General features: G+C 38.2%; 1 protein-coding gene across 1 annotated transcript in view; it reads right to left on the bottom strand.

Annotated features, from left to right (window-relative positions):
* The window catches only part of LOC119251459 (collagen alpha-1(XIX) chain), a 268,629-nt gene that overhangs the window by 34,857 nt on the left and 213,376 nt on the right, over window positions 1–20,396 (bottom strand). Inside the window, exon 18 of the mRNA XM_054698153.1 lies at window positions 4,704–4,757. Within this exon, the coding sequence (XP_054554128.1) occupies window positions 4,704–4,757 (54 nt within the window). The remainder of the gene's footprint in view (window positions 1–4,703; window positions 4,758–20,396) is intronic.

The following is a 20,396-nucleotide window of genomic DNA, read 5'->3' as shown; positions in this document are numbered from 1 at the left end:
CTCCACTTTCAGGTTAACAGTATTCAAGGCAGATTCAAACTTGTTACTTCAGTAGATTTATTCCTTGACATATGAGATTATCCTCTTTGCATTCTCCAAGCTAACCGCAACAACTACTTGGCTCTACAGAAATCATAAGAGACATGCATCTTGTGTTTCTGGAATATGTGGCTGCCTCAGATACTAACTATTCTAATTTTACTAGGTCATTTTGAAACTTGGTGTCATGTTATTTGAAAGGGTTCTTGTAAACCCTTTGAATAAATATAATAGTCATACAGTTTTGAATGTGTTTATTTAAAAATTCTCATGGTGAAGTGGTGAGGGTAGAGGTTTGTGGTGGGGGGGTGCTAATGTGCCCACCCATTTTAAAAATTCTGGGATGTTGGAACATGTTGATTGTTCTCTTGTGGGAAACTGTGAATGGAACTTTGGAACCTCTAGTCAGGAAAGTGGGGAGCTTGAAGCTATTCTCATTGTGCTGGAGAGGTCCTTCTCTGGAAAGAAGGGAATGCACTTAGACACACATCACTTGAACCACAGGGAGATGACCATTTCTCTAGACTCCAAAGACAAAGGCTCAAATATCAGCCGTTTCCTATGATTCAGCTTAGTAAAAAAAGACCAGGACATGGGGTCATTAAAAATTCCCCCAGTTTGGGGGACTTGCTGTAAAATCCTAAGCATGAGGGGAACAAAGTTAAAAAAAATTCAACCCAGGTTATCTATTATGGGTTGAATGTGTCTTTCCCAAATTCATGTGTTGAAATCACAATTCCCAATACTTCAGGAGTACTTCTTATTTAGAAATAAGGTCTTTGCGAAGGTAATTAGTTTAGATGATGTCATACTGGACTAGGGTGGATCCTTAATATAACATGTATGTGCCCTTATAAGAATGAAATTTGGACAGAGATATGCACACAGGAAGAATGTCATGTGCTGATGAGAGATAAGCTGCCACAAGCTAAGCAGCAGAAGCTGGGAGGAGGTCTGGAGAGAGGGGGACCAAACACCTTCATGTTGGATTCCAGCCTCAGAACCTGGTGGCAACAAATGTGTGATGTTTAAGTCACTTAGTGTGTGGCCCTCCATTCTAGCAATCCGAGGAAGTTAAAGTAGAATATGTGGCCTAAGAGCGCTTACTTGGAAATAACACCTAAGGCTTATTTTTACCCTCTTAGCTACTTGCAGGAAACCATTTCATAAGCTCCAAGTATGTGGACTACAAAGAAAAAGAGACAAACCAAATGAAGCTCAGGGTTCTCTGTTAAGGCAGTATTCAAAAATCCATATGCCTCTGCTTAAATCCATGATGCTCCCCAAAGGTACTGGGGCCTGGGTCACAGAAAGTGAAAGTTTAGAATTTAGGACTTTATTTCTGAATCTTCTGGGCCCAGAAAGGTTATTCTTGTGTTCCTAAGGAAGCCTTTGCTTTCTGTGCCATTGCCAGGCTTAACTTTTTGCTTGGAAAGGCCTTAAATATTTGATTTTGGAGAAAGGTTTTCTGTCCTTCCTAGTCTGTGGATATTAAAATGATGTTATGATTTGATACTTGAAAGGAAAAATAGATTATTTTGCTAGCAAATTGGTTTTTTTGGATCAACAATTTGGAGAAGTGAACACTAGAATTGGTTGCTGGGAGGCACAGCATCAATCTCCAACAGCTGAGACTGATTCTCTGCAAATTTGCACCGAGTGTGGTGATGTAAGATAACACAACTATGCATTTTCAATGTGGTTCTTTAAAAACAATATCAAATGTAAAATCCGCCAGTACTTGGCCTTCACAGATAACACTTTGCCTCCCCATCTAGAGTGTTGTAAGAGACTCTGGATCTGATGGTTTTAGCAGTTGACAGACCCTATCAAATTTTTATTAAAATCCCCAGAGCTGAAGACAATGAAGAGCTGTTTGCTGGATCATGAGCAGATTTTCCTTAAGGGGAAGAAAATGCTCGGCATTGTTGCTTCTTTGCAAACAATCTTGCAGAATGGGAGCAGCTGTTTTGCAAATTGTTTTTGTGATGGAGAGGGAAATGGTCTACCTTTTATTCTTTGCAATCTCAAGTGGGCATACAAAAATACAAACATACTGACCTTAGTCCTTAGAGTCTCTCTATCCCTTACTTCCTTCCCTCCCCCAAACCCACATTCCGTTTTTGATTTGTGCTGTGAGGGAAGGGGGCTTCTTATGTCTGAGCTTCTCCCTCTGTATGAATAAGGAAAATTGTAGGGGAAAAAAAAATCAATGCTTATACAGGGTCAAAGGGCAATTCTTTGAAAATTCCTGGAGCAAGAGCATGAACCATGGTTCTTTTAGTTTAGAACAACAGGGAGGGGCAGTGCATGAGCAGCCTGTAGTGGTCTTCCCTTTGGGTAGTTGCTTCAGTAATGGCTGTATGACTGCAGGAGCAACAGTGAGCCAAGGCACTTAGGTCCAGGACTGGAGTGCGGACAGGGCATAAATCAGCGCCAATTTAACCTTGGAATGTCACTTATTGTATCTCATTATTTAATCTCCAGGAAAATTTCACTCAACAAACCCCCTTCCCATCCCCCATTCATTTGCAGACCATCAGGCATGCAATGAATTGCAAAATGAAACCACAGCAGCATCCAAAAACAGATAGGAGTTGGTGGGGGGGTGAGTGGGGAAAGAGGGCCATGTGAAACATGCATTGCTCATCATGGCACGTTGGTTCTTTCTTTTATGATGCTCAGGGTGAGGAGGAAGTGGTCACAATCTAGAAACACTGGTCAGAGTAGGCACAGGGAGCTGGGCCCTATCTCCCTCCATCAATTCTGGGAGGACCTCAAGTTAGCAGATGAACAGTAAAATGTTTGGGGAGTAACTTTCATAAATTCCCACTGGGTCTAAAGGCTGCTGATGCTAAGTGGTTAGAAAGCATCATTTTGGGAGAAAAGCTAAGCTCTCTTCCCTTTACCTGTTATGCTCCAGCTCCAAAGTCACATTTTGAAAACATGTGAACTAAATCCTGTAATGATGGTCATGAGAGCTGGAGTTCTTGTAGGTGAGTCCATAGCTAAGTTTGCTATTGGCAAGACTCTCTACTCTCTCTCTCAGGTTAAGCACCATTATTTTGAAACACAGCCTTAAAGTTCACAAATTTACACCGTCAACTTTAAAGTCAAAATATGAATGCTCTATATATCTTCATTTAAGGAAAAACTAACTCATCGACGAGATAAAGTATATATAGAAGTAGTGTTGAGAGAGCTGTAAAGATATGAGCTTTAAAAGTTTTGCAAGGGATAGCAAATATTTTAAGTAGCTGAGTAGCAACTTGGTAAATTTTATACCAAGGGTGATGGTAATAGAGTTGTTCTTTATGCTTTTCTAGCTGATGCTGTGACATCAGAGCCAATTCATTCTTATTATTTTGAAGCATTTATGATAAATCCAATTTTGTAACAGAAGATGTCATTACAGAAATGTACTGTGTTTTAATTGATTAATTCTAGATATGCTTTGCTTTCTTTTTTCTTTTTCATTTGTGCCAAGACCTAGTATTTTGAAAAAGCTAAAATAGATCTATTCTAAAAAGGTTTAATAAAGAATCAAAATATGTCCCAAACATTCTTCCTAATATAATTCTCCCTGGAAAATCTAAGTAAATGAGAAACTTTAAGATAGGTGTACTTAGGGAGTGTAACAAACTTTTCATGCCTTTGAGTTTAAATTTATTAAACACAAATTATCTCAGTCTTTATGTGAAAGTTAACCTGATAAAAGAAGAATTAAGATTTTGAATCAATAAGCACATCATTTAATATGCCCTTTTCTGAGCACCTGCTATCTACTCTGTTGGCACCTAGCTTCTCTCTGAGATTTCTAACAGAGGAACAATATGAGTCAGAGGCATTTATAGGAAGGAGCAGCAGGAACACAGAGCAAGGACATAAAGGACAGTGTCTCCAAATTTGTTTGGGGAGCACGCAACCAGTCACCAATGGGGCATCAATGATAAGCTATCACATATATGAGGGACTCCAGTCAGTGGACAGAACGCCTCACACAAAGCGACCAGCCCCCAAGTATGTGTTATTGAGTGATGTGCCCTCAATGGTCATGCAGGTTTCTGAGTCTTCCTTGGTCGCCACCATTCACTCTTGTCTCTCCGTTGTGTTTCCTTAAAGAATAGGGAGCAAACCTGTCTTGCCTCCTCCACTCAATTACTTCCTATTAGTATTCCATTTCTTCCAATTGTAAATAAACCTTGAGGAAGAAAAAAGTGGCTACTCCCAGCCAGAGGGGAAATTTCAGTCTTGACCTATGGTATGTAAACCTGTCTCTAAGATTTTTGTGAAGTGCCCACTGGGGTTGATAAGAAATCTACCACCTATTATGCTTCTCAGAGCTTCAAGGTACCAAGTAGTCTCTTCTGCCCTCAGAAAAAGTAGATATACGACATCATCAAAGATGAAACATGCCTTTTGCTTTAATTTTTTGCAATTTTGCAGATTTCAGAGTAATGTTTTTATCTATAAACATAACATTATGGTTTTATAAATGATGCTAAACATAATACCTTACTTTAAAACAATTTCAATATGAAAAGATGCTAAGTATATGTGATTGTGTTTCTCTGAGAGGTAAGGAATGGATGTTAATTGTTTTTCAAAATTACTGTCACATAAAGCCTCTGTGTGTGTATAATATATAAAAAAGGAAGCCATACCTTGTTATAATAACCACCAAGACTCTGTTGTAGTCCTTGTATTCCTGGAGGTCCCTGTATTGAAACAAATCAAGGATATATATGTAAACATTATCTGAAACAATGTATATTTAAATAAGGTTTCTAAGAACTCTTGAAATATTACCATTTCAAGAAAATGGTAGGGCCTCCCTGGTGGCACAAGGGATTATAACACAATCTATAAAGCTGTCAGCAGCCTCTGCAGCATGAGTTTGATCCCTGGCCAGCCAGGGAGCTACCCACATGGTGCAGCAGACCTCTCCTGACTTGCCTGCTGCTCCCCTCAGCAGTGTGAGTCAGTCTGCCTGTTTTGTTCCCCATTCTGTCTCTGGTGAATCCTCTCACCCCCCACAACTCTGGCCTGTACCCCAGCTCTTGTATGCATAAATAAATCTTTAAAAAAGAAAGAAAAACGAAGAGTCTGTTCAGTGAAATATTCTAAAGACATTAATTTATCAGGTTCATAAAGCTATTTCTATGTAAAATCCTGTATGAACCCAAAGAAACATCCTAAGTGGGAACCTATAACATTTTACCAGAAGATCAGCCATCAGCATACTCTTTATTAAAGGAATTGTGTCCATAAAACTCTTCCAGGGAAAAGTTGTAATTTATGACATTTCCCACAGGACTTTGATCAATGTATTATAGAAATGTGTGCCCCCCCTCGTATTTTATTAACAGAAAATATGGCAACACATATTTTTTTCTATTGCTTTTCTTTTTTGAATTAGTTGGGTGAAAACTGGCTGTCCGTGGACTTTTAGGCCAGGAAAAGATGTCTGCTCAGAAATAAGACTAAATATTTGTAGTTTTCAGTTGACTGGAAATAATCACTAAATACTATGCTTAGCTTTGGGTGGAGAGAAAAACAGTAAAGTGATTCGTCACTGAAACTTCCAAGAAGAGAGGGAGGGAAGAGTTTTCTGAGTTCTTCAGAGATTACATTTTGAGGAGAGGGCCATAAGGAAACACAAGGCTTAGCATTATTTTAAATCAAATAGGTCAAGCCAAGATAGATTCAGCTTCTCAGAAAGAAAGATTGCATATTTCATCTAGACCTTGAAAGCTAGGATGGAAAATATTATAGAGGCAAAGTTCTTACATTTTACCTCAGAAGATAAGACACAGAATGAGACTGAGCAAAGCAAATATCACTATAACACAGAGATTATTTTTGAAAAGAGGAAATGAAAGTTTTGGAAAGTGAAGAAAAATTTTATAGCGCAATTGCTAGCTGTACTCACTGATTGAGGTAATACCTGAAGTACATTGAAAAACTTAATGTTTGTTAACATTTATGGCCAGTATTTCTTATGAACAGCTTGTGACTGAAGATCTTTTCTAATATAAAAGCTTTGCATTGTGGCACTAAAAGTAGAGGACACAAAGATGTGGTGATGGATGCCTGGGAGCAGATTGGAATAACTCTTGAGAAAATAATAGGCCTCACGAGTAATGGAGCCTCTATGATTGGAAAGACAAACGATGCTGTTACCTTCCTCAAATAAAAACAGAGCTAATGTCAGAAAAGAATTCTCATGACATTATATATTTTTCATGTCCTTTTTCCATCAGTAAGCCTTGTGTAAAGTATTCTAGGTCAGTTAGGTGGTAATGTGAGGAAAGCAATCATTGAGTTGGGAGTTGTTGCATAAAGTTTCTAGCCAAGAAGATGCAAGTTAAGAACTCGCTTGAAATTCAAGAGACCTGATGGGCCTCCCCGGTGGCGCAGCGGTTGAGCGCTGGGTTGCGAAGCTGCCCGCGGCCTCTGCGGCGCCGGTTCGATCCCCGGCTGCTCCCCAGCCACCGGAGGAGAATCCCACATGGTGCGCAGACTCTCTCCTGCCACCCGCTGCTCCCCTCAGCAGTGTACTTCAGTCCTTCTGCCTGCTCTGCTCCCCACTCTGGCTCTGGTGAATTCTCTCACCCTCCCGCGCTTCTGACTGTACCCAGTGCATGTATAAACAAAACAAACAAACAAATATAATAAATAAATAAATAAAAACATGCCTCTAAAAAAAAAAAAAAAAAGAGACCTGAAATCCCATTAACACAGATCCTTCTGAAAATATATAGTGAGACAAGGAGAAATTTTAAACACTAGAGCTAGTAGCATCAACAGGTAGCTTACATGTATATGCACAGCAGGCAATTGGTGAATGGTGAATATGTATTAATAATAATGCCGTGTAGATCAAAGGATAGTGATGTGATGGAAAAATTTAGCTTCATACACATTCATCCTAGTTAAAAGTGAGAGTCTTAATAATTAGTACTCCCAAATATCGCAGAATTATTAATAATACAGTCTCTGAACTAGAGCAGAAGAATCAATCAAATGATCACAGCAAACATTTATATAGTGTTTATTGTGTGTCTGGTCTTATACCAAGGATTTTAACTTACTCCCTTCAAGGACACCTTGAGGTATGTAACATTATTATTTTCCGTTAAAAAAAAATGAAGGTCAGAAACTGTTACCTCGCCCAGCCTCACACTATTCATTAGAGCCTGGGCTAACGTCGAATATGGCAATCTGGGCCTAAGCTCAGATCTCATCTATTCTGTTCCACTTCTTAAATTAAAAGTAGACTCTCAGCCTAAAATGGCTTTTGCAGTCCATTTTTTATCACCCTGACTGTGCCCTAGAGAATGCCAGGTGATCATTCTTCCATGTTTTACTTAGCACACTAAAAATGAAAAAAAAATCACCAAAACTTTTAATTAGCACTTCTTATGAACCAGCACTATGCTTGGTGTAGGAGCTGAGGAAAGCAACACTTTGCCTTTGGATATAGTCCTTATGTATAGCCAAGAGACACGCCTCTCTATTCTTCATCTTCCGTCTATCTTCACATATTCTCGTAATACATGACAGGGAGATGATGCTCGCACATTCCAAATAATTACTCTCAAGTTACAACTGTACTTAAAATGCAGCCTAACTCTGTTTGCAGAAGCTGGAGAGAAGATGGTCCAGAGACATGAGGTGGGAACCTTAAAGGGGCTCTGGAATACAGTGAGGAGAAAGAAGCAGGTGAGCCAGCAGTGTGGTAGGGGTCACCTGGCACACACAGGTAGCAGGCTAAGAATAGTGAAAATGATAGGATAGTGATAAGCTCTTAAAGCTTGGGTGACAGTTGGGTCTGATCTTTCACAGATCACCTACAGAGTATAACTGTATTCTATAAACACAGGACATGTTCCTCGTCTAGAGCTCCTGTCTTGCACTGAGCATATACTGGAAGTAGGGTGGGAGAGCCCAGAGCAAGAGCAAGGCACAGAGAACAGAGCTACAGGCCAACAGAAATGTTTAAGCATTGCTCAGAAACCCACAATATTAATAAACCATAAATGTCATATCCACCAAGCAGTACTCGAAATGGGGTTAATTTTGAAATTTTAGGTTCTACTATTTAATCTGCTGATGAGCATTTATGATGACATTTTCTTTCCTGTTCTTTTAGTCATGGGATACCTTGGATACTGTAAATTTCAAGTTTAATGTAACAGAGATTTATAGTTAACAATCTACCCAGCAGGCAATACTCTACACAAACTCTCCCAGAGGGCTGCAGAAACCCTGCAATGACTGAAAGAAGATACCGGAGTAAAGTGCGTGCCCGGGGAATCTACCTCATGTTGACTGCAGCCAGTAAAGCAAGGACTTAGTGGGTTCTCAAACTTTCAGAAACAAACAATCTCAATCATTGTGGGGCCAGTGACCACAGAGAAGCTCTACACATACAAGTGCCAGAGCAACTCTCTCTTGACTGTTAAACAACAATACATGCCCTGGGGTCTTGAAATTAGTGGCTGTCCTGTAAAGGATGGCTATAGAGCTGGTGGCTCTCCTATAGAGCTGGTGGCTATCCAGCTCTGCCCCAAGAGGTATACTATTTGTCTATTTTCTATTCTGGTACAAAGAATGGCTGGAGAAGATCCAAGGAGTTCTTTGTTTCTACATATTGCAAGAGCTGTCATTCTTGTGGACTATCAATCACCTCTGGGGAAGGGGAAGTTAAAGACATACTAAGTGACAGATTTGGGATACCACGTGGTGTTAGTAGATGTTCCAGGGCACTTGAGAGGTCACTTTTTCTGCAGTTTACATTTATTAGGACTCCTCAAGGAGATGCTTAGACGACCCAAGTCAAGTGGAGAAGAGAGGTCAGCTATGGAGGGCACATCAGCTTTGGCTAATGCTTTCAGGAACTCAGAGAGGAAAAACAGTTGAAGATTTATGGAAAGGAAAAATGACCCCAAATTTTGCTCATAATAGTGGCCCACAACATAGCTAGGTAGACTATATAGTATCTCTCTTTTATGCTGCTCTGCTGTACTTTATTTCACGAGTTGGGAGACATAGGACATCTGCATTAATGTGCTGAGTACACAATTATAGAGCAGCTTTAAAATGCTTATGAACTCCAGGGAGACATACCCATTCAGAAGCCAACTGTACTCAATGGCAATTATCTGTGAGTTCTATAAACCTGGGTAGAGATTCAAATGTTATTTTCTACTGTAAGAACTATACTGGGTGTGAACAAGTGAATTAAAGTACAATTAATTTGGGAGCTATATACTCTCTTAATAGAGGTGGGAAACAGAAATATCATGCTATTTGCCACTAGTGTCATCAGATATATAGTGTACAATGAGGAGCTGTTTGCATTATCATCCTTTAGTAGGTTTCAGCGTCGGTTTCAGATTCTTAAAACTTAAAAGATGAGAAGGATTCTCTGTCAAAAAACCACACTTCCTCAGTCTTGGACGTAGCTGATTCTCCCTCAAGCTAGTGCATGTAGTACACTTAGCTCATAGACCTCTCCTTTTGCCTTCTGTTTTCCTTCCCTGCTCTTTGCTATTAGCATTCTGAGCAAATCAGCATTAAGGTCTTTTTGATCCAGCTTTAGCACATCCCAGATACTCTGAATCAAGAGCTCCCTGGCTCCTCTGTCAACTACCCTGCTCCCTCTCTGGTCCTTTCTCCTTAGTGATTTTCCTTTCTCCCCTTTCTCTAGAAATATCCTCTAGTGCCTCATAATGGCTGACTAAGCCTCCTTGAGTCATCTGGGTGCCACTTATCTCTACACACCATGGTTCTTCAATCACTTATTAGGAGCTCCTTTCAGGATTCACAAATATGTATTTTCAGGTTACACACAACTGCCTTCTGGCTCTGTGGGTTTCCAATTAACTTCAGTAACATGCTTTGCAATACCAAAAACCTCTGTGAAGAAAGTTGTACTAATCAACTCTCTTCAAAGCATGCTAAAAAATTGCTTTGCTATAAGAACAGAAAGTTTGTTAATGGAACTCATTTGAGCTGATTTTCAAGAAACATCTCCAATTTTCTAATTGCTTGCAGAAAAATCAGAGATCAGTATTTATTTTCTCATTGATATTAAAAAAAATTGTTATTAAGAACTCCAAACTCATTCATAGGAATAAGATGAAAAATATTTCTATATATACTGTTTCTATAAACAGTATTCTTTGGAAAAGCTAATGTTAGTATGAATTTTTATCTTTCATATACTTGCACCTACAACACATTACATAAAACTTAATAAAGCACATTTATATTGATTTTAGTGGCTGGAATGCATGTTTGCTTTTCCAGTTGGAATGAAAACTCATTGAGGGCAGGCATTTCAATTTTTTTATCTTATAACATGGAAAATGGTTCCTGTAGCTCCTCCTGCACCCAAATATTTGCTGAATTCAGTAGAATTATTACTTTCATAAGAAATATTTTGAGGGGAAAGTAAATTTCTTGCTAGTTTTGGTTTCAGTTAGAAATTGCAGCAAATAGGGCAGAAGTCTTACTATTTCCAGACTCACATAAGACAAGGCCAACAGATTTAGATCAATCTAAGATTTTGGTTAAATAATTTAAAATAAAGCTACAGTGAACTCCAGTTAAGTAGAAAAGATTTTATGGATGGATTTATTTTGTTTACTAGGATGAAAACACAGAAACTATTATCCTTATTTTGAGGGAAAAAATAAAAAATATTCCCTAGATAGAAAATATTTGGGAAATCAATTCCTTTTTCTTTTAAACACAGATCCTATTATTTGTCTTAAATGTTTTTTCAAATGATATGATTTTTTTTCAGTGTCTCTAGGATTTTATTATATAAATTAAATGGTTGTAATTTTATTCTTTTTTTATCACCTGCTACCCCACCACCATCACTGCACTCCCACTATTTCAATAGGCTATATCCCCTGCCTTACTTTCTTGAGTGTGCTCTGTAAAAGCCTGAAAGGATTCAACTTCATTGGGAATGAGCCCCATGTCCACTCCTGTTCTTTCTCTTTAGCCATTGAAACCCCTTCCTGAAGCCCCAGCAGGCTTCGGTAGGGTTAAACTAATATCCAGAGTTCCTTTCCCAGTCTACAGCTCTAAGTAGCATTGCCACTGTTCTCTCTTCCTTTCTTACTGTTAAGCTACTGTGTTAACTGGGGAAACCCTCTAGCAACTCCAAGAATTGCCCCTTGCAGGGATATTTGCTTGTCAAATAAGGCTGCTAGAAAAGGGCATTTTTTACCACCCTCAAAAGATTTTATAGGGCACTTTGGGAATTTTAGGGAGATACTGGTGTGGGACTGATGGGACTTTTCTGCATCCATTGTTCAATATTTGATACATCACATGACACAGTCCTCTAGCTTGGTCTGGATGCAGGTGACTGGGTTAATTTCTTAAGCTCTGCATTTTTGTTTTTTTTTTTTTTTTCCTAAATCTTTAGGTCAAGACTACAGAAATTTTCCTTGTGGTCTTTGAATATTGCATACATTTTCCTCTGATTTGAAACTTCAGCTTTTCTATTGTACTGTTTTCTGGTTGTAATTTAAAATGGCTTCCTTTTTTTAGATTTATTTATTTATTTTATTTATTTATTTATTTATACAAGCACTGGGTACAGTCAAAAGCACGGGAGGGTGAGAGAATTCACCAGAGCCAGAGTGGGGAGCAGAACAGGCAGACAGATGGAGGACACTGCTTAGGGGAGCAGCGGGCGCAACAGGAGAGGTCTGCGCGCCATGTGAGACCCTCACCGGTGGATGGGGATCAAACCAGCACTGAAGAGACTGCAGGCAGCTTCGCAGCCTGGCGCTCAACCCTGTGCCACCGGGGAGGTCCTGCTACAATTTTTTAAAAAGCAGTGCCAATTCTCCCTTCTTCCACTTCCCTACACCTAAATTCCTGAAAATTCTCAAATTGCAAAACATGATTTCTGAGGCCAGGAGACAATTCATTGAATATTTATATTATGTTTACATTTCAGTACAGAGAACTCAAGCTCAGCTTTTTGGGGATTGTATACTAGGTGATGTTTAAGGTTCCTTGGAAAGAATTCTGGTTCCCTAAAATAACTTATCCATTTTTTGGTAAAGGTTGATATTTGATGCAGGTTTTGTCACCAGCTCAAATGCACATGTCCTATCAAATGTAATACTAATATTTTATATTTATATTGCTCAGGACAATTCAAAGATTATTATCACATTTTCTTAATTAGCAGGGTGATGTGCATGTTATCTTATTTATCATAATAACTAAGGTGGGTATTATTATATTCTTTATGTGACATGGAAAAACCTGAGAGAGTTCTCCAACTACATAATGAAAAAATAGCAAAACCAAGTTATTCTAGTCTAATAGGATAGGTTCATATAAATTATTTATTTAATGATTCCTGAGAGCCAGCTGGAAGGCACAGCAAAGAAAAATGAACAAATGGTACTTGGAGAGTAGAGACAGAATATAGCATCAAGAGAAGAAAAGGATCCAGAGAATGGAGTATGAGACCCTGGACACTACTTTGCCTTTATCACCTTCAGTTCTAGAGTTCTCATTTTCTGGTATAAATATCTGAGAAATGGAGTTACTTCTTTTGTATTCAGTCTTAAAGTTTACTTTGATTGCAAGAGGTGGGACTCAAATTGGAATAAATTCAAAGAAAAAAAATCAAGATTCAATCTAATCAGAAGGGCATATTTTCATTTATTTTGCCAATATATAAAAGCACAGTCATGAAATTGGAAGTATTCTCATTGTTAAATGGATATTTTCAAGTGCTTTCATTTCATTCAAAATGGAATCCAGTGAGTCTTTAAGGCAGATGAAGATGTCAATGACTATATGAGGGCAGTACTCTTAGGTGGATGAACTTTCCTTATATAGACTTGACTTGAAGAAAAGCAAAGGAGGGAAGCAAAGTGGACAGGAAAAAATATTACATGATCTTAGACTATGGAAGAAAATGGTGGTTACCAGAATGGAAGAGGAAGGGGGTTGGTGGGAGGAAAGAGCAGAGAGGTGTCAATTTGATAGTGTGATGGTACTAGAACTCTGGCGGTGGGCAGGTGAAACCTGAACACTTATCAAAGTGTGAAGCTGTACCACTGGAATTTGGAAGTGAATGGTAAGTCAATAAAAGTTGACAGAAAAAAACGAAAGGAAAATTTACATGGGAATGATTATGAAAGAATTAGGAAAGAGATCAACTTTTTTGCTTTAGAAATAGTAGGTCTTGGGCTAAATCCTAGAAGGAAAGACAAAAATACAAGTAGATGGCAGAGGATGAAAAAAGGGGATGATGACAATAATAATAAATAACAATAATAACCTTTTCAAAGTAACAACTGTGTGGTAAGTACATATGTGATTGCATTTTACTCTTGCAGCAATCCAATGCTGCATGTATTATGATTATTTGACACATAACAAAAAGTAAATTATCTTACCAAGTTTATATAACTAGTAGATAAGGGGTACGTTGCAGCCAAAGTCTGTCTGACCCCATAGCTTTGATCTTTTAACTTTTGTCTTCATCTTCCTCACAGTGTGAGGCATGACAGGTAAAAAAATCAATCATCTTCAGCTGTTTAAAAAATATCAAGCAGATCATTTACCAGCAAGAGATCACAGGATCCTTTATTGTGATTCACAATCAATAAGAGCCAAGAGAAGAGAACTCTGGGTAATGGTGTAGACATACATTTTCAAAGATTTGGATGACAAGAAAAGACCAAGAGGAAAGTGAGAAGAATGGGAGGAGGGTAAGGATGAAAGAGAGGAAGGAAGCACAAGGAAACAAGAAGTGTTGAAATCATGGAAGGCATAGATTAGGAGATGGTGTTTCTGAGAGGGAAAAGGAAGGATATCAGCTCTCTCAATCAGCATTAGATAACTTTTGAAGTTTCAAAAACACCAATTGATGGGTAAAGAGTAAACATTTATGAGATGGTGGGGAAAGAGAGAAAAAAAATGGTCAAGGGATGTGGAAAAAGTATAGTTTACCAAGAGAGTAATGTTGCTTGGGGTGAGCTGGACAGACTGAAGTTCTTATGAACGCGAAATTGTAGTGAAGAACAGATCTATAGGAAAGTTGTTTCACACTTAGTAGAGAAAATGAAATATTCCTCAAATAAGAAGTAACAGTGTCTTTGAATTTGTTGTGGAGGAGAGATTTGTGTATTAGCATTCTGGAAACCTGAAGGATTTAAGTGATATACATGGTTTATGCACTTGTCAAGGACATCTTTTGGGAACTTCTCTAAAAAATGTAATCATGTTGTAAGAAACCAGCAGTCACACACTCATTTTCAGCAAATCTCTGAAAATTCTGAGCAGCACTGTGATCCATGATCTGCTCTTTTGCAGCCAGTTTCCCCCTCACCGAGGCATATACTAGGACTACTCATTGAAAGACAGATAGCCCCTAAGTGTCTCAGTCTAAGCTATTGCCAGAATCCCTGGTTCAGAAGTTCAGAAGCAGTGCGATTAACAGGTGAGGGATTACAGCAAAGGCAGCTTCTGGATTTTGAATGAGAATTTTTCACATCTGCCACTTTGGACATTTTTCAAACTCATTCCTCTGTGTATTCCAGGAAGTGCTCACTTGAATTGGGCTCGTCTCTTCTGGCCTGCATACTGAGCTGTGTAATTGAGGGAACTCAAGCATAGGCAGTTTATGGTTGTATGAATAAGCAAAATACTCAATATGTGACCTGATTGTTTTCCAAAATTGCACAGTCCCTGGTTTTACTTGTCATTTTGGAACAGGAGTGGGAGGATGAGCCTATGACAGTGAACGCATTCAATGGGTATAATTAACCCATTTCATAAAAGCAGATTTTCTAAATTATGCTATGAAGCTCCTACATTTTTAACACTTTGTTTTCCAGGGGAGAAAAAGATAATTTTAAAAGATGTTTATTTTCCTTGAGCTTGTAAAACAAATCAATCTAATTGAAATAAAGCCCACTGCATTGGTAGAGAGAGACATTTTTGACTGATTTCTATGGCATGATGGTTAGGGGAAAAAATGATTCCTCCCCTAATGTTGCCATTCTGCTTATCCATCCATAAAATGTTTCATACTCATCTCTCCCAGTATGTCCTGCAAAAGGAAAAAAAAATTGTCAGCTTCCTGCAATATAAGGAACAGCAGGAATCTCAGAGAGTGCTTTGCTACCCCATGGAAACATCATCGTTGACCCAGCACAAGGTAATAAAAGCCACAGGACATGAAAATGAGTAAGGACAGAGATGTATGAAACAAATTATTTGTATCCAGTGGTGTCCCCAAAAGCTCACTGACAACAACAACTATGGAACAACTGTGAATCTACCCCCTGTCTGATCTCAGGAATCTCTCAACATGCCACCCAAATCAGGAGGGAAGTTGGCTTACTCAGCCTGCACCTATCAGTGCTTTGAGTTCCCATTTATTGTAATTAGGGAGTAACATCCACTCTTCTTAAAATATTGGTAGAATGACAATGCTTCCTAAGTAGAGAAAAATGCTATTTCCAAGGCATACTTGTTGGACTTAAGATAACGAGGCTGATGTCCTGGTTTGCACACAGTCAAGTTACAGAGAGGCCAAGAACATGGGCAGAATTTGAATAGCTGGGGACATGCTGGATAGCTTAGGAAAAAGGCAAAATAGAAAATCCAGAGGTTTTATTTTGGGGTGACTGTAATCTCAACTTTCAACTTGAATGTGCATAAGCAAGGTTTCTTATCTATCATCTTATCTGCAAATGACAATTCTTGGTTGAAGTGAAGCCCATGGTTTATTAGAAGATACACTCAGGGAATTTCTTGGAAAAAGAGTGCTTTCATTTTTAAAACACCTTACCCTATTCAATAAAGGATTTCAGATAGGGCTTCCCTGGTGGTGTAAGGGGTTACGATACAATCTATGAAGTGGTCCGTAGCCTTTGCAACATGAGTTCGATCCCTGGCTGGCCAGGGAGCAACCCACATGGCACAGCAGACTTCTCTTGACTTGCTGCTGCTCCTCTCAGCAGTGTACTTTGGTCAGTCTGCCTGTTCTGTTCCCCACTCTGTCTCTGATGAATCCTCTCACCCCTGACACCTTTGGCCTGTACCCCATCTCTTATATGCATAAATAAATAAATCTGAAAAATAAATAAAGGATTTCAGATAAAGGAGAAGACACTCTAGGTCAGTGAAGAAACAGTGGTATTAAACTTGATTAATTATATAGCATGTGTTTCCTTAAAATACACTTGGAGAATATCAAGCATGCTAAAATGTGTAGAAAATAATATATATGAATCTACAATCCAAGGTTGTCAGATCTGAACCATCTGCCATATTTGCTTCAGAGTTGGTTTGTTTTTACTTTTCACCAAAAATACAGATATAGCTGAAGCCCCTTCAAGTCTTTCTACCAAATTCCTGTGTCAGGTCATCCAGTAAAGCTGAGAACTCATTGCTTCTCTAGTCACATAATTTCTTTTAGTCTTTCCTTTGATCAAAATAGTTTCCTACCAGATTGCAGTTGTGCAAAGAAAACAGACTCCACAGATTTAGCTAAACCCCTTACTTTCCAATGCCCAGAGTTTTCTTATTCTTAAAATGGAGATTTTTTTTCTTGCCTATCTCACAGAGTTATAGTGTTAAAATTAAATGCTATTTTGAGATACTTCTGGAAACTTCATCATCAAATACAAACTGTAAGATTATTTAGCAAATAAGTCTCCATTTCTGAATATTTTCTCAAAGGCCAGTCAGATTTATTAAGACCTAAATGTATACCTAACACAAAGAAAGGGTACTTAATTCTTGTACCAGTCCAATTAATAACATATCTGGTAACCATCTACACAAGGATTTCAAATATTTTGCCAAACATTGCTAAACATAATGCTGTCAGTTTGTTGGTTTCAATAACAAAATCCAAGATGAAAAAAGTAGTCAGTGGCTGGAAGAAGATAAAATTCTTTTCTTTTAGAGTAGCAATAATTAGTAAAGAACTCAGGAAGTCAGAAAGTGGTTAATAATGTCTCATTCCTGCTGTTTGGGTTGGGGGGGTGGTTGGGGAAGAAAGAGAAGTAATTAGGGAATTAAACCCAAGTGGTAGTTTTCATATTCTCAACCTGTTATCCCCAGCTGCCTCACATGCATGGCTACGTATTCTGTGGCCACACAAGGTGACACTGGAATTTTAGCAATGTTGGTAACAGCTGCTTTGTCTGGGACCATGACCCTGAAGGGGAACAAGTGGCAATAAAAATGATTAACTGGTCATGTCTCCATTTTATAGGCTTTATGGGTCTTTATTTTTAAATCTGAGGAAGTCATCTTATTTTTATTAAGAAGTGAAATTGCTATTCTCATTGACTCAAATAAATGGTTAGGTTCATTTTCTCTGAAGATATTATCATTACAGTACATAGCCTTTTGTCATTTAATAGATTGAAAAGACTAAGGTTCTTTGCTAAAAGAAAAACTGAGAAACATGACAAGACCCTGATCAGTTCAAGGCTTCTAGAAGGGAGGTTAAGAATATGAAGTTTGTTTCCAATTGAGATAAGATGAGCCTCGAAATGCATATAGGCACTTACATGTTGTTTATTTTTTTTTAAGATTTATTTATTTTTATACAAGAGCCGGGGTACAGGCCAGATGTGTGGGAGGGTGAGAGAACTCACCAGAGACAGAGTGGGGAGCAGAACTGGTAGACTGATGAAATACACTGCTGAGGGGAGCAGCGGGAGAGACAGGAGAGGTCTATTGCACCATGTGGGATTCTCGCCAGCTGGCTGGGATCGAACCGGTGCTGCAGAGGCTGTGGACAGCTTCACAGTGCGGCACTCAACCACCTGCGCCACCAGGGAGGCCCTTACATGGTGTTTTAAAAAGGAATCAAATGTTTTAATTAGATGCTTTTTTCCATTCACTTTGCTCAGCATTCCAGAATGTGTTTGGGGTACTAACTTGTTTCAGATGTGGTTTTCTTTATGCTGAACACAGTAACTTTGCACCTTAGTTTCTCAGTGCACGATAAAAAAAAAATATTGGAGATGGAAGATACAAAGTTGGGTTTAATGAAGGATAATGGGGTACAGGTGCAGGAAGATGCTATAGTATTTGAGGGTATTGAGAGTATATATTTTCTGTTCATTGGACCCAATCCATAGACTATCAGAAAAGAAGAACAGGTCTAGCTGTAGGGCAAAAGTAAAAGACTGACTTGTATGTGATGAAAGCCTCTATCTTTAATGAAAAATACAGTATCCACCTAATTCAGGTAGAATTAAAATTAAATGGGCTAATATCAAAGCTGTGTCAGTTTTCTTATTTTCTCTCAGCAAACAAATCCATACTGCCTATAAAAAATGTGCTAAAATGATGTTGCCTTTAGAATTATCAGTAGGAATATTAACTTCTTCACATCAAAATGAAAATCTAAGACCTCAGATAAAAACACACACATACTAAGACTTATAAAAGGGAGACGTGACTGGTTGATCATTTCCCTTGCCACTTATTGCCAACCCCCTCTCCTGCTGCTTTCACTCTTGTAAGTCCCTAAATTATAAAAGGCACTCAGCTGCAAAACTCATCCTGTCACTTTCCATCTCCCAGCTCCCTTTAATCTTTGTGTTTACTGAATACATCAAACTTGCTCCCACATTAGGTCTTGATCTTTCCGGTTGGAACTTTCTTGCTCCAACCCCATATGACTACCTCCTTCTCAAGTGGTCACCCAGATGCTCAGAGATGCCAACTGGACCCTTTAACTAGTGTAACAACTCTTCCTTTGAAATCACTCTCCCATTACCCAGTTCATTCCCCAACAGCCCCTAATACCAAACTGAAATTGTCTATTTATTAAATTGATTTCTAACCATTGCTCCGTCTATCTCCACCACACACAATAGAGTTTAAAGTACTGAAGGCAAAGAACTTGTCTGTAGTTTGCTCCTATTTTTTTAAAAACTGCTGTCTACTCGGTACATGTAATAGCAGCTAACATATGATAAATGATCAAAAAGTATTTGTTGAATAAATGCATTCAATTTTACAGCCTACATTACTATTTTAACCATGTATACTGCTGTGTCACTATAACTATATAACTATTCAGGCCAGTGTGGTGACTCATATTTTAATGGTGAAAGAATTTCTTCTATACTGAAGTTAAAGCTACAATAGAAATAACACAATTGTGTTACAACTTAAATCATATTGCCTTGGAATAAAAGCATTCCCATTGGTATCAGCATCCACAAAATTAACACTGTGGAGTTTATTAGTGTTTTACAACAGAGGTGCGTGGACAGAGGTTTTTAATTTCAAACAGCATCAAATTGAAATTTATGTTGAAAATAATTGTTGATGAAATAGCATTTGTATTTAAAATACAAGATAATCGGAAAATTCAACAAAATTTTGAAAATAAACATTGAGAATCATGTAGATTTAAATCATTCAGCCTAAAAAACTGATATGTGTTTACATCTTGCATATGCTTGAAGGGCTGTAGTGCATCCTTCTTTGCCTAGAGCTTTCCAAGTGGAAACAGTAGAGGGAGCTGCTGCCCCACGTTACAAATTTCTTGAATTTCCATTTTCAACATAAATTGCTATGCACTGAAATGTGACACATTTGAGCCCACTGCTCAAATCTCATACAGCAATAGAGAAACAATGCACAAAAACAATACCAGGGGAAAAAAAGAAAGGAAATTAAGAATCCTGCCTGTAACAGAAAGAAATAATAACACATTATAAAATTAATGTGGTTTTTAATAAACGCTTTTTACAGTGATGATGAATGAGAAGTAAAGTTAATGTCAAATGGGTGGGCTAATACATACTTCCCTTAATGGCTCATTAGTTAAATTCTCCTGCCTTCCCTCCTGCTCCGCCTCATTTCCAGCTGCTTTCCTCTTTTCTAAAGGAACTAAGATCCAAAATACTTTGAAATAAACTAAGGCATTTCAAGTCTTGAGACTTTCCAGATCTCATTATTATAACACAAGACCAGTAGTTTCCATTGCTTATGCTACTTAATGGGAAGACTTTAAGGAAAGGGGGAAATTTTTATTGGGGTGTAAGGGATAGTAGTTGAGTCTCAGAGAACATCACAATTAATAAAATGCAACATCTAAGATCATGGATAAACAAGTCCCATAAGCAAGGAAGGAGCTGTAAGTCAGAGGAGAAAAAAAAAATCACTGAATACTTAGCCCTGGTTGCTATTATTACCTGACTTTAAGTATCTTTTTGTAACTCTCCATGAGTGGATTTACATATCTAGCATAAGTATTTTATATTTAGAACATATAATCTTTCACTTAGAAATTCATTGAAGGATATTCAAAC

This window comes from Talpa occidentalis, unplaced genomic scaffold, assembly GCF_014898055.3.
Source record: "Talpa occidentalis isolate TD23 unplaced genomic scaffold, MPIMG_talOcc4v2.1 talOcc4.2, whole genome shotgun sequence".
Lineage (NCBI taxonomy): Eukaryota > Metazoa > Chordata > Mammalia > Eulipotyphla > Talpidae > Talpa > Talpa occidentalis.
Note: the sequence above shows the minus strand (reverse complement) of the source record. Positions and strands in the feature narration are given on the sequence as shown.